Below are 15844 nucleotides of genomic sequence, written 5' to 3'. Positions count from 1 at the left end.
TAGCGCTGGCCCGGTGCCAATCGCCTTTCAAAGAGCCCCTCTATGATTAATCGCAATGCATTATTGATAATCATAATTATAGCAGGACACATGCGCGCTGTGCCCGGGGCCGGGGAGCCGGGGAGGGGGCGGGCGGGCGGCGGGCGGGGGGAGCCGCCGCCGCCGCTCGATTTCCGTAATTTTGAGAAGATTTTTTTTTAGTAATTTTTTATTCTGCCCCAGCTGATGTTTGAGCCAGCATGTCGCGGAGGAAGCAAGCGAAGCCTCAACATTTCCAATCCGACCCCGAAGTGGCCTCGCTCCCCCGGCGAGATGGTGAGTGCTCCGGCCCGCGCCGCGGACACACAGACACACGCACTCACACGCACACTCGGACCCACGCACACGCGGCGGGCCCCGCGCCCACCGCCGCTCTCGCCTTCTGAGCTCGGCGCGTCTGATTTTATTTCATGCTTCCTCGATTTCAATTTGCCGGCCGGGTTTCCCCTTGCCCCGGGAGAGCCAGCCCATCCCGGCTGGAGCTTTCCGGAGTTCCGTGTCCTCGGCTGGGAGGAGCAGGGTCGGCCGGCCTCACTCCTCCGCCCAGCCGGTCCGAGGAGCCTGGGCCACAACCCGGCCGCCCCAGGGGCGATCGCGCGGGCAGAAGCCGGCCGTGGCTACCCACGCGAGGTCCCTTGTGCTCCCCGCGCGGCAAACGGGGCCCCGGTCTGGGCCTCTGTCGCCAGGGCCTCTCAGCCCAGCCCCGCCGCCGGCGTTAGAGAAGTTTACTTCGTGCGGGTGGCTGAACGCCGAGCGCGTGGGAGCTCGCTGCTGTCCCAACCTACTCTCTTGTTCCCCACTCGGCTAGGGAGCGAAATGTGGTGCCTTTGGGGGTTCCGACCTATGAGAAGTGGGGACTGGTGTGGAGGAGTCGCATGGTGGGGTGGCGGCCAGAGTGTGCTGCCGGTTGCTCTGGAGACTGGGCTTATGGACGGGGAAGTGTCGCGGTCCGGCTTCCCAAGTTTATCCCCACACCGTTTCTCCCAACATTTGCACCCACAGTCCCTCAAATTCGGGCTTGGGTGTGTGCTCCCTACCGATTGAGGAGTCCCATCCTTTCGAACCGGTCCTGGAAAGGGTCGTTCGTGGGACACTCTCTCGGGGCTTGGGTTAACCCGCCAGATCCCTGAAGAGAGCAGGCGACGAAGGCAGGGTCCGGAAAGGAATGGACAAGTCGGGAAAAGTTTGTGTGCGGGGACTATGGCCTAGAGTAGGAGACACCCGGGCAGGGAACTGGGGCTACGGAGGGAAGACCCCTCCGACCCCAGCGTGACCTAAGCTGATTCAGGACAGAGTTTCCGAGCTCCCAGGCCGGAGGCTCCGCTCGGCTCCCTGGTCACCCGGCGCTGTGCCCGACTCTGCTGCGTGGGTCAGCAGCTACTGCTGCCCCTCGGGACCTTCAGTCCCGGGAGGCGTTGCGGGCTGTGGAGATGGGAGCTACACCCAAGCAAAGCTCCGAAGCGTGACCTGAGATCGGTGACTCTGCCCACTCCGCTTTGCGGGAGGCTGAGCCCCACATCGCGGGCTCCTTCCCCAGAGGCCTGACTCCGGGTGCGGGGACGCACAGGCTGAGCCCCAGCGGGAAGGGAGCAGCACTCCCTTCCTCCTCGCTCCTGGGAGAGGGCAGTCCTGGCGTGAGATACCTGGACATTTTTCGGGTGACCAGAGACCCATTAAGACAACTGTTTGCCCAGCACCTTTTGAAGTTCGAAGGCTTATCGGTTTCTCCTTCTCTCAGTTCTTCAGAAAGATCCCTTGAAACACCCGGCTTCCCGAACCCCAAAAGAACCGGTTCCAGGGTAAAACCAAATGAGATTAACCAAGGCCGCAGCGACCACTCGGACTATTTTTGTGGGTTTCTCAGCTAGTTTCTTAGGCCTCCTGCCGCCCCCACACCAATCTTCTCTCAAGTTTCTGATGAGGCTTACTGTTAAAGCTAACAATTTGCATACAAAAAAAAACCCAACTAGGGAGGAGAGGTTTTTTTATTTTGTAAATTTGTAGTGATTGTTTACATTTTCCACGCAAAAATTTCAAAGCAACAACCGCCAGATCCGGCTTCGGTAGAAATGATGCTCGATAGTTCTCCGCTTTGAGTCTGGATCTGGAATTTTTAATAGTTAAGGTTTCTCATAAAGCGATAGCATTAAAGGAGTTCACTACCGCTTACTGTTATTATTTATTAGTACAATTTTTTTTAGTTTATTTGAGCTTTGAGGTAAGTTAATTAAGGAACTGAATCAAGTTTCCTTTCTTTCTCTTTCTTCTTTTTCACTTAATTTCTCCTTTTTTTCTTCCTAAAAGCTAGTTCATTGTCCACAAAGCAGTGATTATTCTGAGCACCCTAGGAAACACCCCTCCCAGGCCCTTTTCTTGCTCCCTTCTTTTCTTCAGTAGTAATAGTTTTAGGTTATGACTGTTTTTACATGGTTGAACAATAAGTTTGGAAGAAGTTGCCTAGAGGGTAGGTTTTGTAATAGGGTTACAGGATTTAGTGGGCTGTAATCGTACTCCTACACAGGAGCCCTCCCCACCAGCTGACGGTCAGGAGGGCCTCCCATACCCCGATTCTTTTCATTCGGGAACTGTTGTGAGAGAGATAGAAATGAAAGCTCATGACATACCTCAGGTTTGCTCTAAAAAGTCAGCTTTTTGCAGAGTCCAGCAGTCTCCATCCATTTCCCCACACAGAACATGTGCTTAAGAAGGTGCTGCTGGACCTCTGATGTTTTTACTTTGTAAGGCAGTCCCCTACCCAAATGCCAATCTTACTTTTTCTTCTGTCGCAAGAGAATTTTACTGTAGCAAATGGAATAACAGATATTAGCAAAGTAAATCTCATTTATGCCCTTCTCCTATGTTGTCCCTCAAACTGTTTGACCCAGAACAAAACCTAGAAAAGTTTGCAGACCCAGCCATAGTGGTCCTGAAGCAGCCATTCTCCTGTTAGGTTGTATGTCCTCATTCATGTTTATGTAGCATATATGGTGTTTGAGTTTTACAAAGTAAGCATGCATGCTAAGTAGCCATTCCAACAGCTTCATTCGAAGTTTTGTTTTGTTTTGTTTTAAGGATGATTTAGTTGATCTTAAAACATTGATAATTTATTCTACCTGGGTATTTTTATGTTTTTTTTTTCTGTTTCTTATGAAACCAGAGCTATGGTAAGTAGGATACATATCTTAAAAGATATTCAACAAGTCTCAAGTTACCAGTAGAAAGATAACTGGCCTTGAAAAGATTATTTACCAAGATAGATAATCCTTGGAAAAGAGAATGTGTGAATCTAATGATTTGATATGTGGTTACTTTCCTGTGAGTTTGGATTTCCAGGGTGTGTGTGTGTGTGTGTGTGTGTGTGTGTGTGTGTGTGTTTGTGTGTTTCACTCATTTTGCGATGGTTTAAATATTCTTGCAGTTACTTGAAGCCCCATTCTGACTTCATTCGTTTAAGTATTTTTGTTGCTCAGCTTTTTAAGGAAAGGTTATTATTGTAAGAAAATTAAAACATCAAAAATTGCAGCTAAAACATTGACTCTGAGAAGTATCCTGAAAACCCCTCTTACTCATATTAATAAAGAAATTCTATTATTTACCAAAGTAATTTACTCATTGTAAGCAGCTTAATGGCCACACATTGATTTCTGGGCCCAAAAGGTTACAGAGAACTATAATGAATAGCTTTAAAAAAAAAAAATCTGACACCTGCAAGATAAGGGAGTTGGAAAGAATTCATGTTTAATCAAGGCTATTTTTAGGTTTGGGGAAATAGATTCTGGATGATAAAAACTGAACTGATTTTTGGTGATTTGATTTTTGAAATTTGCTTCAGGCTGCAGATACTTTCTAAAATGTTGGAAACAAACACAGAACAAAACAGGACCAGGCAAAAGATAAAATGTGTGAAGGTGGCTTTCTGGTATTGAGCATTTGATGGTGTGGTTCTGCAATGGCTCATGAGCAAGTCCAAACTATAGGGTGCTCTTTGGAAAGATTTCTTTTCTCTGTGTATGGAAGCTTCAAGTTGTCTTTCACCAACAGTCTCCTTCCTTCAGAAGGCAAAAGCCCACTTTTTTTTTTTTTTTTTTTTTTTCTAGTTGAGAATCTGGAGGGGGGTGGGGGAAGGGATTCAGGCAGGTTCCTGTTTTCCAAACTTAGCCAAGCTCAGTGAGTAGTAACCAGAAAATCGAAATTCTTCTACAGCTTAAACATGGTTTTCCTACCACAGTCCCTAGTGCAGAAAGCCTGTGTTTCAAAATAGTCTTAGAGGAGAGAGAAAAGACTACTCGCTTAAGACTTGACACCCCTCCCCCAAGAAGAAAAAAGTTTGTGCCATGTATGTGTGGAGCTGTTTTAACCTTTGCCAGCCCCCTCCCATGCAAAGGTGACAAGGTCCGGATCATAATATGTCCTTCAGGGTCTTCCCTTGACCCCCAATTTGAGTCTTGCTAGTCACTTAGCAGGAAGTTAGTAGTTTATTTTAGTTTCTCCTTATCAGCTTGGCTTCTTTTCCTAACCTTATTCCCCTGCCACCCCCAGATGCCAGACCCCCAAAGGGGAAGATTGACAGGTAGTTCCCATAGCTCAGCTTCACCCTCCAACAACAGGGATTTAGTTTCTTGTGAGTTTGCCAATGTTTGTGTAGTCAGCGTTCAGATCTCGCCTTAAGGAGTCTCTCTTTTACGCGTCACTGGAATAGGAAAGCCACAAAGCACTTTTTGAACAAACCCTTGCAGTTGGAACCCCATCTAGTGTTCAGTTTGATTCAGCCATGGGGAAGACATTTTCCCCTTTTATTTATTGTGAGCAAGAGGTGGGCTGGGACTAGTGCTTTCAGTGGAGTATCTTGTCCGTGTTATTTTTTTCAGAGATTTCTCTTTGCATCTTTTCACATAATCAGGGCCAGCACTGAAAACTTGAAGGAGGCTAGTTAGTTTGTCATTTGGTTGCATACTGCATAAAGAGAACTTCAGACATACTGAAAATAGGCACAGCATATGTTGTGTTTACAGTTTTTCTGGAACCTTAAGTTGGACATTTAGATTTTGTCTTTAAAAAGATACAGGATCACTCAATCAAATATGTTTGTGATTGCATTTGCAAGTAGGTCCATGGGAAGGAACAGCCTGTTAAAATTTGGAGCCCCAACCCCACTATTGTTTGAGTTCTATTAAGAAATGCTAATGTAGTCTTAAGGTAATGGGAAGTAGAGTGAAGGACCTTTCTAAAGAGCTCCAAAAAAGAAAACTAAATCTGGTAGAGCCTGGTGGCTGGTTTCTAGTTTTTTTTTCTTTTGTTTTTCTTCCTTTCCTGCCTGGCTGAACCTTTCTGTACAAGGCATAGTTTTATTTCTGTTTTCTGGGTAGGCAGACAGACTGCAACACTTCAATTTTCTGCTTCTGAGTCTTCTGTGTTTGGTTCAGAGGGTGAAAAAGTGACAAATTTGAATTGGGTACCTAAATAGTTCACCAAGAGCTTAAACATCTGGAATTTTAGTGTCAATTTGGTACACACCTCCTTCCTCCAAAAAAGAACAGAAATTCTAAGCATCCTTTTTTCTGTTTGCTGAGGACAAAAAGCTCTTGCTTCGTAAATGTTCCTACCTGACTGGAATTACAAAATTAATGTGAATGCAAAATCCATCCGAAAGAATCTGGAATTTGATTTTCACCACAATAGGGGAACAAGGCAACTGTAGTTACTATAATGAGGTCACCAGTTGCTGTCCTGTCTAACAGATTATTGAGAGAGATACAAGATAACAGAGGATAGGATCAGAAAAAAATGAATTAGAACACGGGTGTGTGTGTGTGTGTGTGTGTGTGTGCGCGCGCGCGCGCGCGCGTGCGTGCCTGTGCGCGAGCCTGTGTATGTGAATGTGTGCCTGCCTGCCTGTTATCTAATTGCAACTTAAAGTATTCCTTTTAGCACTTGGGGCTAAAGACTCATGCTGGTTTCCTGGCCTACCTTTTTTTTTTCACTTTAAGCTGCTTCACTGGAATTGTGTTCACAATGCAGATGGGTTTAAAGTTAGGCATTTTAGAGTGTAGCAACACCTGCTTCTTGAAGTGAGTCAAAATAGATACTAGGATTTTGGGGGTGGGAGCAGTGTGTTCATAAACATCAGGAAATTAAATTAGTTGATTGTACAGTGAGATCAAATGTCCACTTACTAAGTCGTGAAGAGTCAAAGCTCAAATATGGCCAACTTTGAAACAGGCTCTCTCAGGAGCAAGCAGGCATTTATTTTTAAGCATCTCTATTTTCCATCCTGTTAGCATAATCCTAAATATAAAAATGTTCAGGTTGAAAAACTTGAAAATTCTCAAGTGAGTCTTGAAGCAGCACGAATGCACAATCTCAGTGCAGGGAGTAATACTCCATTAAGCCCTCCAAAGTAACCTTCCTCTTATTTTTTTTCCTATATATTATGAGAATATCAGAAGCACGCAAGTTATAAAGAATTAAAATGCCCTTTAACCGTGAGCACAGATGTGCTAAATATTTGAAGCAACCACATTGTAATGTGTACAATTGATGAAGTCAGTTTTCTGATTTCCCTTGCTAGTTATTTAGTTCTGAATCTGTCATTATTTGTCTAAGCCCAGCTGACCAAGCAAAACTGTGTTTTAAAGTGGCTTTATGTTTTGATAAATGTGAGCTGGTTGAAAAGTATTTTCCACTGAATGCAGAGCTTAATAGAACATGCTGACATAATAGTTTTAATGCATTTTGTTGAAAATGTGTGAACAAACAGAATAGCTTTTGTTCCTTCATAATTGGCTGTAAAAGTAGATGGAAACATAACCATTACATATGGAAATGTGCAAAGAGAAAGAAATAACATTTCTGTTGAATATATTAGGAATTGCATTTCCTAGTTTAAAATAAGCATCTGAAATGGATGCATCATTTAAAATCAGTTGTCAAAATACGAAGCTTTAAACAGAATTTTTGTCACATCATTTTTGTCCCAAGTGAAGCAGTGTAACTTTAGCAAATTTCATTTAATATTTTGTTTGTATTATTTCAAGGAAGGAGGAGAGACAGAAAGTGCTTAAAACAGCACCTTCAGTGTGCATGGGAATCTGGTGCCAATTAGGATGATTAAACATTAAATTAAAACTGGATCATTATCGGTATTTTCTGCTACAACTGCGATTTGTTTGGTGTTGTTAATGCATTTTGCACTATAACCCTGTGTAGATTTAAAGATGGGGATTAGGAAAGCTGGCTTATTAAGTATAACTTAGCTACTAAAATAACTCTCCCAGTGTGGAGAGCGTGCATACATTCATTTGGCTTTGGCATACTTCACCAGGGCCCTAATGGACTTCCGTGTCACTCCAGGCAGATAGAGTTAAGGAATTTTCACAAGTGACTGTTTAGGTGTTAATTGTATTTTCTGAAATGCAAAACTCTTCAAGCTTGTTAGATGCTTAATCAAAAAAGGTAACCTCTGGCTCTTTTGAGTAGACGCTGAGTTGTGGGGGGTGGGGGTGCAGCATCTTGATTTTGTATGTGTTCATATCTGCAGTTACTTTTTTTTTCTCCTGAAAAAAAAAAAAAAGTTTTCTAGAAGATTCAATTGGGAAGTCATGGAAACTACCTATTATCTGATTCAGCTTTGTAGAAAAGCATGCAGGGAGGTAATCCTTGAATTAAACAGTTTTTTTCACAGCCTTCAGAGATGACCACACACCATTTGTACAACAGAAGTTGGTGTTCTCCATGCTGAGCAAACAAGGGGACGCCATCCTGTCTTTGAATAGGATGTTAGCTTGGAGTTGGAGATTCTGACGTTTAATTTACAAATGGATCTTAGTGAGAAGACATCTGAGTAACCAGTGAAGACAAACAAGAAATCTAGGGATTTATTTATATGTGTGTATGAAAGGGTTCAGTACAATCTGTTAGCAGTTGATAACAGTAAGAAACAAAGTGTTTTTAAAGACATTCAGTCAAGAATTGGCAAACTTTCTTGCAAGCACGATTCCATAAGGATGGGAGCACTTCTCAGCACATTCTTCTTCCGTTAGTGTTTAGCAAAATTCTAGATACCATGGCAATTTTTATAGACAGAAAGACCACTTTTAAGGAGGTATTTAGAACATTGCCACTTGGAGCACAGTGGTGGCATATATAGTCTTTGGCTAGAATTATCACTTGGGCCCATTCCTGAATTTGAAAAATAAATGTGTGTGGGGTGATATATAGGTACCAGACAGGCCAGTGAGGGATTATGCTCCTGTGTCCATCCGTCCGTGCCCCCCCCCCGCCGTGTGTGTGTGTGTGTGTGTGTGTGTGTGTGTGTGTGTGTGTGTGTGTGTCTGTGTCTGTGTCTGTGTGTCTGTGTGTCTGTGTGTGTGTCTGTGTGTGTCTTTTTTGAAGTCAATGGGTCTGTTATTTAACTGTGTTTGTCACTCACTACTCTGCCTGGTCTCAGGTTCCAGGCAGGGGCTTGAGGTGACTCTGGAGTCATCCATCCCCAGCTAGGTGATACGCATTTTTCCCCCTTGTCAACAACTGATTGGAACCTGAATGACTACAAATTAGTTTAGTGACAGAACAAACTGTCACAGATATCTTTGCATCAGTTGAAAATGAATAAGGTTGACAGAAACTCAAGAGCCTAATAAGTCCTCAGCCTGCTGGAGGGACCCTCTCCCGGCAAGTAGACAATCAGTGTATAAAATATTGGAAATCAATATTTCGCCATGGAATTTCATTATGTACCAATGTCCTCCCTTCATGGTATTTTATATTTTGATGAATTATCTAAAGGCCATAACTCTCCAAGATGCCAGCTGGATCAGCATCCCTCAATATCCCTGGTAACACAACCTGGCTTTCAGGGGTTATATTTGGAGTCTCCCAGATAGAAAACATTTATGATCCTTTCTCTTTCAAGTCGTTGCTGGCAGTCTGTCCTGGCTTCATTTTTAACCCTGCACCTTTTGATGTTTCTAGGGGACACAGAGAAGGGTCAACCAAGTCGCCCCACTAAGAGCAAGGATGCCCATGTCTGTGGCCGGTGCTGTGCTGAATTCTTTGAATTATCAGATCTTCTGCTCCACAAAAAGAACTGCACTAAGAACCAATTAGTTCTGATCGTCAATGAAAGTCCAGCCTCCCCACCCAAAACCTTCCCTTCTGGCCCATCTCTCAATAATCCCGATGAGCAAATGAAAGAGGCAGTGAACAAAACAGACCAAGAAGATTGCAGCAACCTTTCAGAACACAAGGGACTTGACAGGGAAGAGTCCATGGAGGTGGACGCCACAGTTGCCGCCACCACCACCACCAGCAGCAGCAGCAGCAGCAGCACGTTGAGCGGCGTCACCAACATCACCACCCCAAGCTGCCACGGCGGCTCCTCCACGGGTACCTCAGCAATCACAACCTCTCTACCTCAACTCGGGGACCTGACAACACTGGGCAACTTCTCGGTGATTAACAGCAACGTCATCATCGAGAACCTGCAGAGCACCAAGGTGGCAGTGGCCCAGTTCTCCCAGGAAGCGAGGTGTGGGGGGGCCTCGGGAGGCAAGCTGGCCATCCCAGCCCTCATGGAGCAGCTCCTAGCCCTGCAGCAGCAGCAGATCCACCAGCTGCAACTCATAGAGCAGATTCGTCACCAAATACTGCTGTTGGCTTCTCAGAACGCAGACCTGCCAACATCTAGTCCTTCTCAAGGTACTTTACGAACATCTGCCAACCCCTTGTCCACATTAAGTTCCCATTTGTCTCAGCAGCTGGCGGCGGCAGCTGGATTAGCACAGAGCCTTGCTAGCCAATCTGCCAGCATCAGCGGTGTGAAACAGCTCCCCCCAGTCCAGCTACCTCAGAGCAGCTCCGGCACCATCGTCCCGCCCAGTAGTGGCACTTCTCCCAACATGAGCATAGTGACGACGGCAGTTCCCACCCCATCCTCAGAAAAAGTGGCTTCCAGTGCTGGTGCCTCCCATGTCAGCTCCCCGCCAGTCTCAGTGTCATCCTCACCAGCATTCGCAATAAGCAGCCTATTAAGTCCTGCGTCTAACCCACTTCTACCTCAGCCGACCCCAGCTAATGCTGTTTTCCCCAGCCCTTTGCCCAACGTTGGAACAACTGCAGAGGACTTAAACTCCCTGTCTGCCTTGGCCCAGCAAAGAAAAAGCAAGCCACCAAATGTCACTGCCTTTGAAGCAAAAAGTACTTCAGATGAGGCATTCTTTAAACACAAGTGCAGGTTCTGTGCAAAGGTCTTTGGGAGTGACAGTGCCTTGCAGATCCACTTGCGCTCCCATACCGGAGAGAGGCCCTTCAAGTGCAACATCTGTGGGAACAGGTTTTCTACCAAGGGGAACCTGAAAGTCCACTTCCAGCGCCACAAAGAGAAGTACCCCCACATCCAGATGAACCCCTACCCTGTGCCGGAGCACTTGGACAACATCCCCACGAGCACCGGCATCCCCTATGGCATGTCCATCCCCCCAGAGAAGCCTGTCACCAGCTGGCTAGACACCAAGCCCGTCCTGCCCACTCTGACCACTTCCGTCGGCCTGCCATTGCCTCCAACCCTTCCAAACCTTACTCCCTTCATCAAGACGGAAGAGCCAGCCCCCATCCCTATTAGCCATTCTGCTGCCAGCCCCCAAGGCTCAGTCAAAAGTGACTCTGGAGCACCTGATCTGGCCACAAGAAACCCAAGTGAGCTCCCAGAGGAAGCTGAAGGGTCTGTTGTGCCACCCTTCTGTGGAAAAAGTGAAGAGACTGCCGTGACCACTGGCTCAGTCCCAACAGTAGGCAACAGCACCCTGAGTTCCCCAGTGGCTGACTGTGGCCCAGGAGGGGCCACCTTCACCAACCCTTTGTTGCCACTCATGTCTGAGCAGTTCAAGGCCAAGTTTCCTTTTGGGGGACTCTTAGATTCAGCCCAGGCCTCAGAGACATCCAAGCTACAGCAACTGGTAGAAAACATTGACAAGAAGGCCACTGACCCCAATGAGTGTATCATCTGCCACCGGGTTCTCAGCTGTCAGAGCGCCTTGAAAATGCACTACCGGACTCACACTGGGGAGAGGCCCTTCAAGTGTAAGATCTGTGGCCGGGCTTTCACCACGAAAGGGAACCTTAAGACCCACTACAGTGTCCACAGGGCTATGCCCCCACTCAGAGTGCAGCACTCCTGCCCGATCTGCCAGAAGAAGTTCACAAATGCAGTGGTTCTTCAGCAGCACATCCGAATGCACATGGGAGGCCAGATCCCCAATACCCCAGTCCCTGACAACTACCCAGAGTCCATGGAGTCTGACACAGGCTCCTTTGATGAGAAAAATTTCGATGACTTAGACAACTTCTCGGATGAGAACATGGAAGATTGTCCTGAGGGCAGCATCCCAGACACACCCAAGTCAGCTGATGCTTCCCAAGACAGCCTGTCATCGTCACCTCTGCCCCTCGAGATCTCGAGCATCGCTGCTTTGGAAAATCAAATGAAGATGATCAATGCCGGCCTGGCTGAGCAGCTGCAGGCCAGCCTGAAGTCAGTGGAGAATGGGTCCGTGGAAGGGGATGTGCTGACCAACGACTCATCCTCGGTGGGTGGCGATATGGAGAGCCAGAGTGCCGGCAGTCCTGCCATCTCAGAGTCTACCTCTTCCATGCAGGCTCTGTCCCCATCCAACAGCACCCAAGAGTTTCACAAGTCACCCAGTGTTGAGGAGAAGCCACAGAGAATGGGGCCAGGTGAGTTAGCCAATGGTCTGTCTCCCACCCCAGTGAATGGGGGTGCTTTGGACTTGACCTCTAGTCATGCAGAGAAAACCATCAAAGAAGAGTCTCTGGGAATCCTCTTCCCTTTCAGAGATCGGGGTAAATTTAAAAACACTGCTTGCGACATTTGTGGCAAAACCTTTGCTTGTCAGAGTGCCTTGGACATTCACTACAGAAGTCATACCAAAGAGAGACCGTTCATTTGCACAGTTTGCAATCGTGGCTTTTCCACAAAGGGTAATTTGAAGCAGCACATCTTGACACATCAGATGCGAGATCTGCCATCACAGCTCTTTGAGCCCAGTTCCAACCTCGGCCCCAATCAGAACTCTGCGGTGATTCCCGCCAACTCATTGTCATCTCTCATCAAAACGGAGGTCAACGGCTTTGTGCACGTTTCTCCTCAGGACAGTAAGGATGCCCTCACTAGTTATGTCCCTTCGGGGCCTCTGTCATCCTCTTCAACATCCCCAGTTCTACTCCCAGCTCTGCCCCGGAGAACTCCCAAACAGCACTATTGTAACACATGTGGTAAAACCTTCTCCTCCTCGAGTGCCCTGCAGATCCATGAGAGAACTCACACTGGAGAGAAGCCCTTTGGTTGCACTATCTGTGGAAGAGCATTCACGACGAAAGGCAATCTGAAGGTACATGCTCTGTGTGTGCCCCACCACCCTCCAGCCCTTTCTCATGCCCTCGATGATAGTGCATGTCCCTGGAGCCCTCAGCTGCATAGGCAGGGAGAAGGTTCTAGAAAGGGGACCTGCTAAACGCATGCACACAACTTACGGGGAAGGGGTGATGAGGGAGCCTTATTAGGGTCAGGATCATGGCAGGGACAAGAGCAGCCTGTAGCTTGCTGCATGTCACCACTCCTTGAATAATTTGGTACCTAAGCAAAGCAGCAGCCTTTCTCTGCTGTCTTGCTAAGTGCACCAAATGAATTGCTTTACCTACCAAATCAGACAGCCTGGCGTTGCCATGGGGTATTGATTAAAGACCTCCGTGTGGCCTGCATACTGCCCATATCACTTAATAATTACGGCTCTCTTTGGCATATGCAGCTATTTTTCATAACCGCAGTCTAGCATGGTTTGTTTTTCTAGAAACAGTAACATCACTCCTGCTAATGGGCATTATGATAATTGATTGCACGACATTTCCTACTGATATGTGTTGGAAATAAAGCAAATATGCCTGTTCTAGAGCAACAGTTGAGCACTCTCACTGTGTACATTTTTCTGTTGACAGAGTATTTCTCTGGAGGTTGCTGCCAGTAATGCGAAATGAATAATTACTTTCTGGGTTTTCTGTCTGTGTGCAGGCCCTCCAATGGGCAATCAGTGAGGGCTACTTTCTTCCCATCTGAAAAGGACATTTACAGGGTAAAGGGTGTCAGATACAATACTTGCCACTGCAATGAGAGTGGACATAACAATTCTAACCCTGAAAGGCGCTATCTGCAACTGCCTGGCTTGCTTGAGGCCATTATAAGCTAAATACGGGTAATAAAAAAAGAGTAAGTAAGGCTTCTCTGCCCAGAAGAGGAGAGCCAGCCGAGGGCTGAGAGAGGGAACAAGTTATTACTAGACCCTGGGAGTGGATGGTTCCTGGTGTCTCTCCCCGTCTGTCATGTAACAAGAATAGACGTTTAGGCCACTTGCTGTGTCAAGTGTTGGGATATGACTTGAGACAGATTCAGCTATTAAGCTTCTGGCTCTCTCTCTCTTTTTCCTTCTCCTCTCTCTTCCCAATCCACATCACAGGTCCACATGGGCACACACATGTGGAACAACACCCCTGCACGCCGGGGCCGTCGGCTCTCCATGGATGGCCCCATGACATTTCTAGGAGGCAATCCTGTCAAGTTCCCAGAAATGTTCCAGAAGGATCTGGCGGCGAGGTCAGGAAGCGGGGATCCATCCAGTTTTTGGAACCAGTACACAGCAGCACTGTCCAATGGGTTGGCCATGAAGGCCAACGAGATCTCTGTCATTCAGAACGGTGGCATCCCTCCAATTCCTGGAAGCCTGGGGAGCGGGAGCAGCTCACCTATCAGTGGGCTGACAGGGAATGTGGAAAAGCTGGGGAATTCCGAACCCAGTGCTCCTCTGGCTGGCCTGGAGAAAATGGCAAGCAGCGAGAATGGAACCAGCTTCCGCTTCACCCGCTTCGTGGAGGACAGCAAAGAGATAGTCACAAGCTAAAGCTGCCGGAGCATTCCACCCAGAACGCCTGCTCTGCCCCAGCCCCTTACCTTCTGGCCCCTGGGACTCTGAACTCCATTACGAAGACATTCTTTTGTACTTGGTTCAACCTCTAGAGTTCTAAGAAAGCTTATTTATTAGTGCTATAACCTTGCTTTGCAAACAGAATGCAAGCATTAACTTTGGTCTTCTGTATTTTGGACTAAATACTAATGGACTAGAGTGCTATAAGCTTGCTGTAACATTCATAGCAATTGCAAGTTGCCCTGCTAGGCAGTCTTAATCTGGCATTAACTTATTTTCTATATCCAGTTTAATATGAATCCGGTGTTGATGAAATGCCTCCGTGATGCGTTAGATCTCTAATAAAGTCTGTATATAAATGTACACTTTGATCCTGCTGGAAAATTTTATCAGCAAACACATTGTCTAATCTTTCCAAACAGATTGAAGGGAAGGACTTTTCAGTACAGGCTGAACATTTGAAAGGTTTGGGTTTTTTGTTTGTTTGTTGTTTTGGTTTTGTTCTCATTTTTATTCTGAACTTCAACCTGCCTTTTTGTTATTTTACAGAGTTAACCATTTCCGTTTTTGAACTGCTATTTGTATTGTGCTTTTTACTTGAGTCGTCTTCAATGTTAATAAGTTTCTGTACAGTAATAAGCACGCAGAATTCTTTAGAGGGGAAAAAAAAACCACAAGTGTTGTTTTGGTAGTTGAAACTGAGACTTAGCATTTTTGCCTTGTAGGGTATATTCACAGTAGAAAACGTGTGCTGGAATTTCACAATGCTGCTAACGATAGCATCTTGAACAACCTTCAGTGGAGAAATGTAGATGCTCTTGTATATACAATAAGAAATATCACTTTCATTAAAATGTACATATGTCCCTTACAAGAGCAAATGCTTCTTGATTGAGAGCAGGTATAGTGTTGGTTTATTTTGTATTAGGTATGGAAGGAAAAAAATGGACTGTTACATGCACTTTCTTGGAAAGTTGAAAGGGGGAATTCCAATTTCTTTAACATTTAATACTTACTAACAACAGAGATACTGTAATTTTACTCAAGTAATCAAATACATTTTTTGCAACAGATAAAACAACATACCGTGTCTGTGTTTTTAGAGTGCATTTCTATTTAGCCAGGCCCCTAAGGTAGTTTAACATTTCCCCAGGTAGCTGTAAATTGCTTGTGTAAGCGAGTATCTCCTCTAAATAAGAAATAGTAAAAGGCATAACAGGAATGGGCATGCATGGGCCTGCATTTTGGTTTGGTTTGGAATAATTTTTTTTCTGTTTTGTTGTTTTTGTTTGCTTGCTTGCTTGCTTTTTTGAGATCTGGCAATCTGTCTTTCCAGTATCTACTTGTTTGGGAATATATATTAGTTTCCACTTTTCTCCCACAATACCTCCTAAGGAAGCCGGGAGGATAAGCTGTGGTTGGAGACCTCATCCTGACAGGTAAATTCCCCCGCCAACATGATCTGTGGACTTAGACTTCAGCTTTAACTATTCTAGTTCCCTTTCACTTGATTCTGCGGCCTGTTTTTTCAGGCAGCTGAGAGCCGGATTGTGGGAGAATTCCCCATGCAGCAGGGTTATATAACCCGACTCAGAAACTGGGCCTCTACGCAGGAAGTCAACAATTTCTTTATTTAATTAGTCTTTTAGGCATTTAAAAGCATATGCACATTTAAAAGGGCGTGGGGTTCTATTTAGATCTCTAGTAGCAACTTGAAACATTTCACAGTACAAGTTCACCTGAGTCCTCTTTTCTGGCGTTTGTTCTGGGGGCATGTTTTACTTCTGCGCACCATTTTAGGGTTAGCAATAGATAGG

The 15844-nt window shown here is 45.9% G+C and overlaps 1 protein-coding gene across 1 annotated transcript; it reads left to right on the top strand.

Annotated features, from left to right (window-relative positions):
* Positions 1-239: 239 nt before the first annotated feature.
* On the top strand, positions 240-14003 carry Sall1 (spalt like transcription factor 1). Its single transcript, XM_027405557.2, has 3 exons — positions 240-315; positions 9010-12443; positions 13563-14003. Exons 1-3 carry the CDS (start codon positions 240-242, stop codon positions 14001-14003), a joined length of 3951 nt encoding a protein of 1316 aa, XP_027261358.1.
* The last annotated feature ends 1841 nt before the right edge of the window (positions 14004-15844 follow it).

The sequence above is a fragment of the Cricetulus griseus genome, chromosome 3, assembly GCF_003668045.3.
Source record: "Cricetulus griseus strain 17A/GY chromosome 3, alternate assembly CriGri-PICRH-1.0, whole genome shotgun sequence".
NCBI classification, from domain to species: Eukaryota; Metazoa; Chordata; class Mammalia; order Rodentia; family Cricetidae; genus Cricetulus; species Cricetulus griseus.
Note: the sequence above shows the minus strand (reverse complement) of the source record. Positions and strands in the feature narration are given on the sequence as shown.

Bases quoted from the DNA above. Each gene is read 5' to 3' on its own strand.
- Sall1 (XM_027405557.2), top strand. From the start codon at position 240: ATGTCGCGGAGGAAGCAAGCGAAGCCTCAACATTTCCAATCCGACCCC. The intron at 316-9,009 runs GTGAGTGCTCCG...TGATGTTTCTAG, and splicing joins CTCGCTCCCCCGGCGAGATG to GGGACACAGAGAAGGGTCAA. The intron at 12,444-13,562 runs GTACATGCTCTG...TCCACATCACAG, and splicing joins CGACGAAAGGCAATCTGAAG to GTCCACATGGGCACACACAT.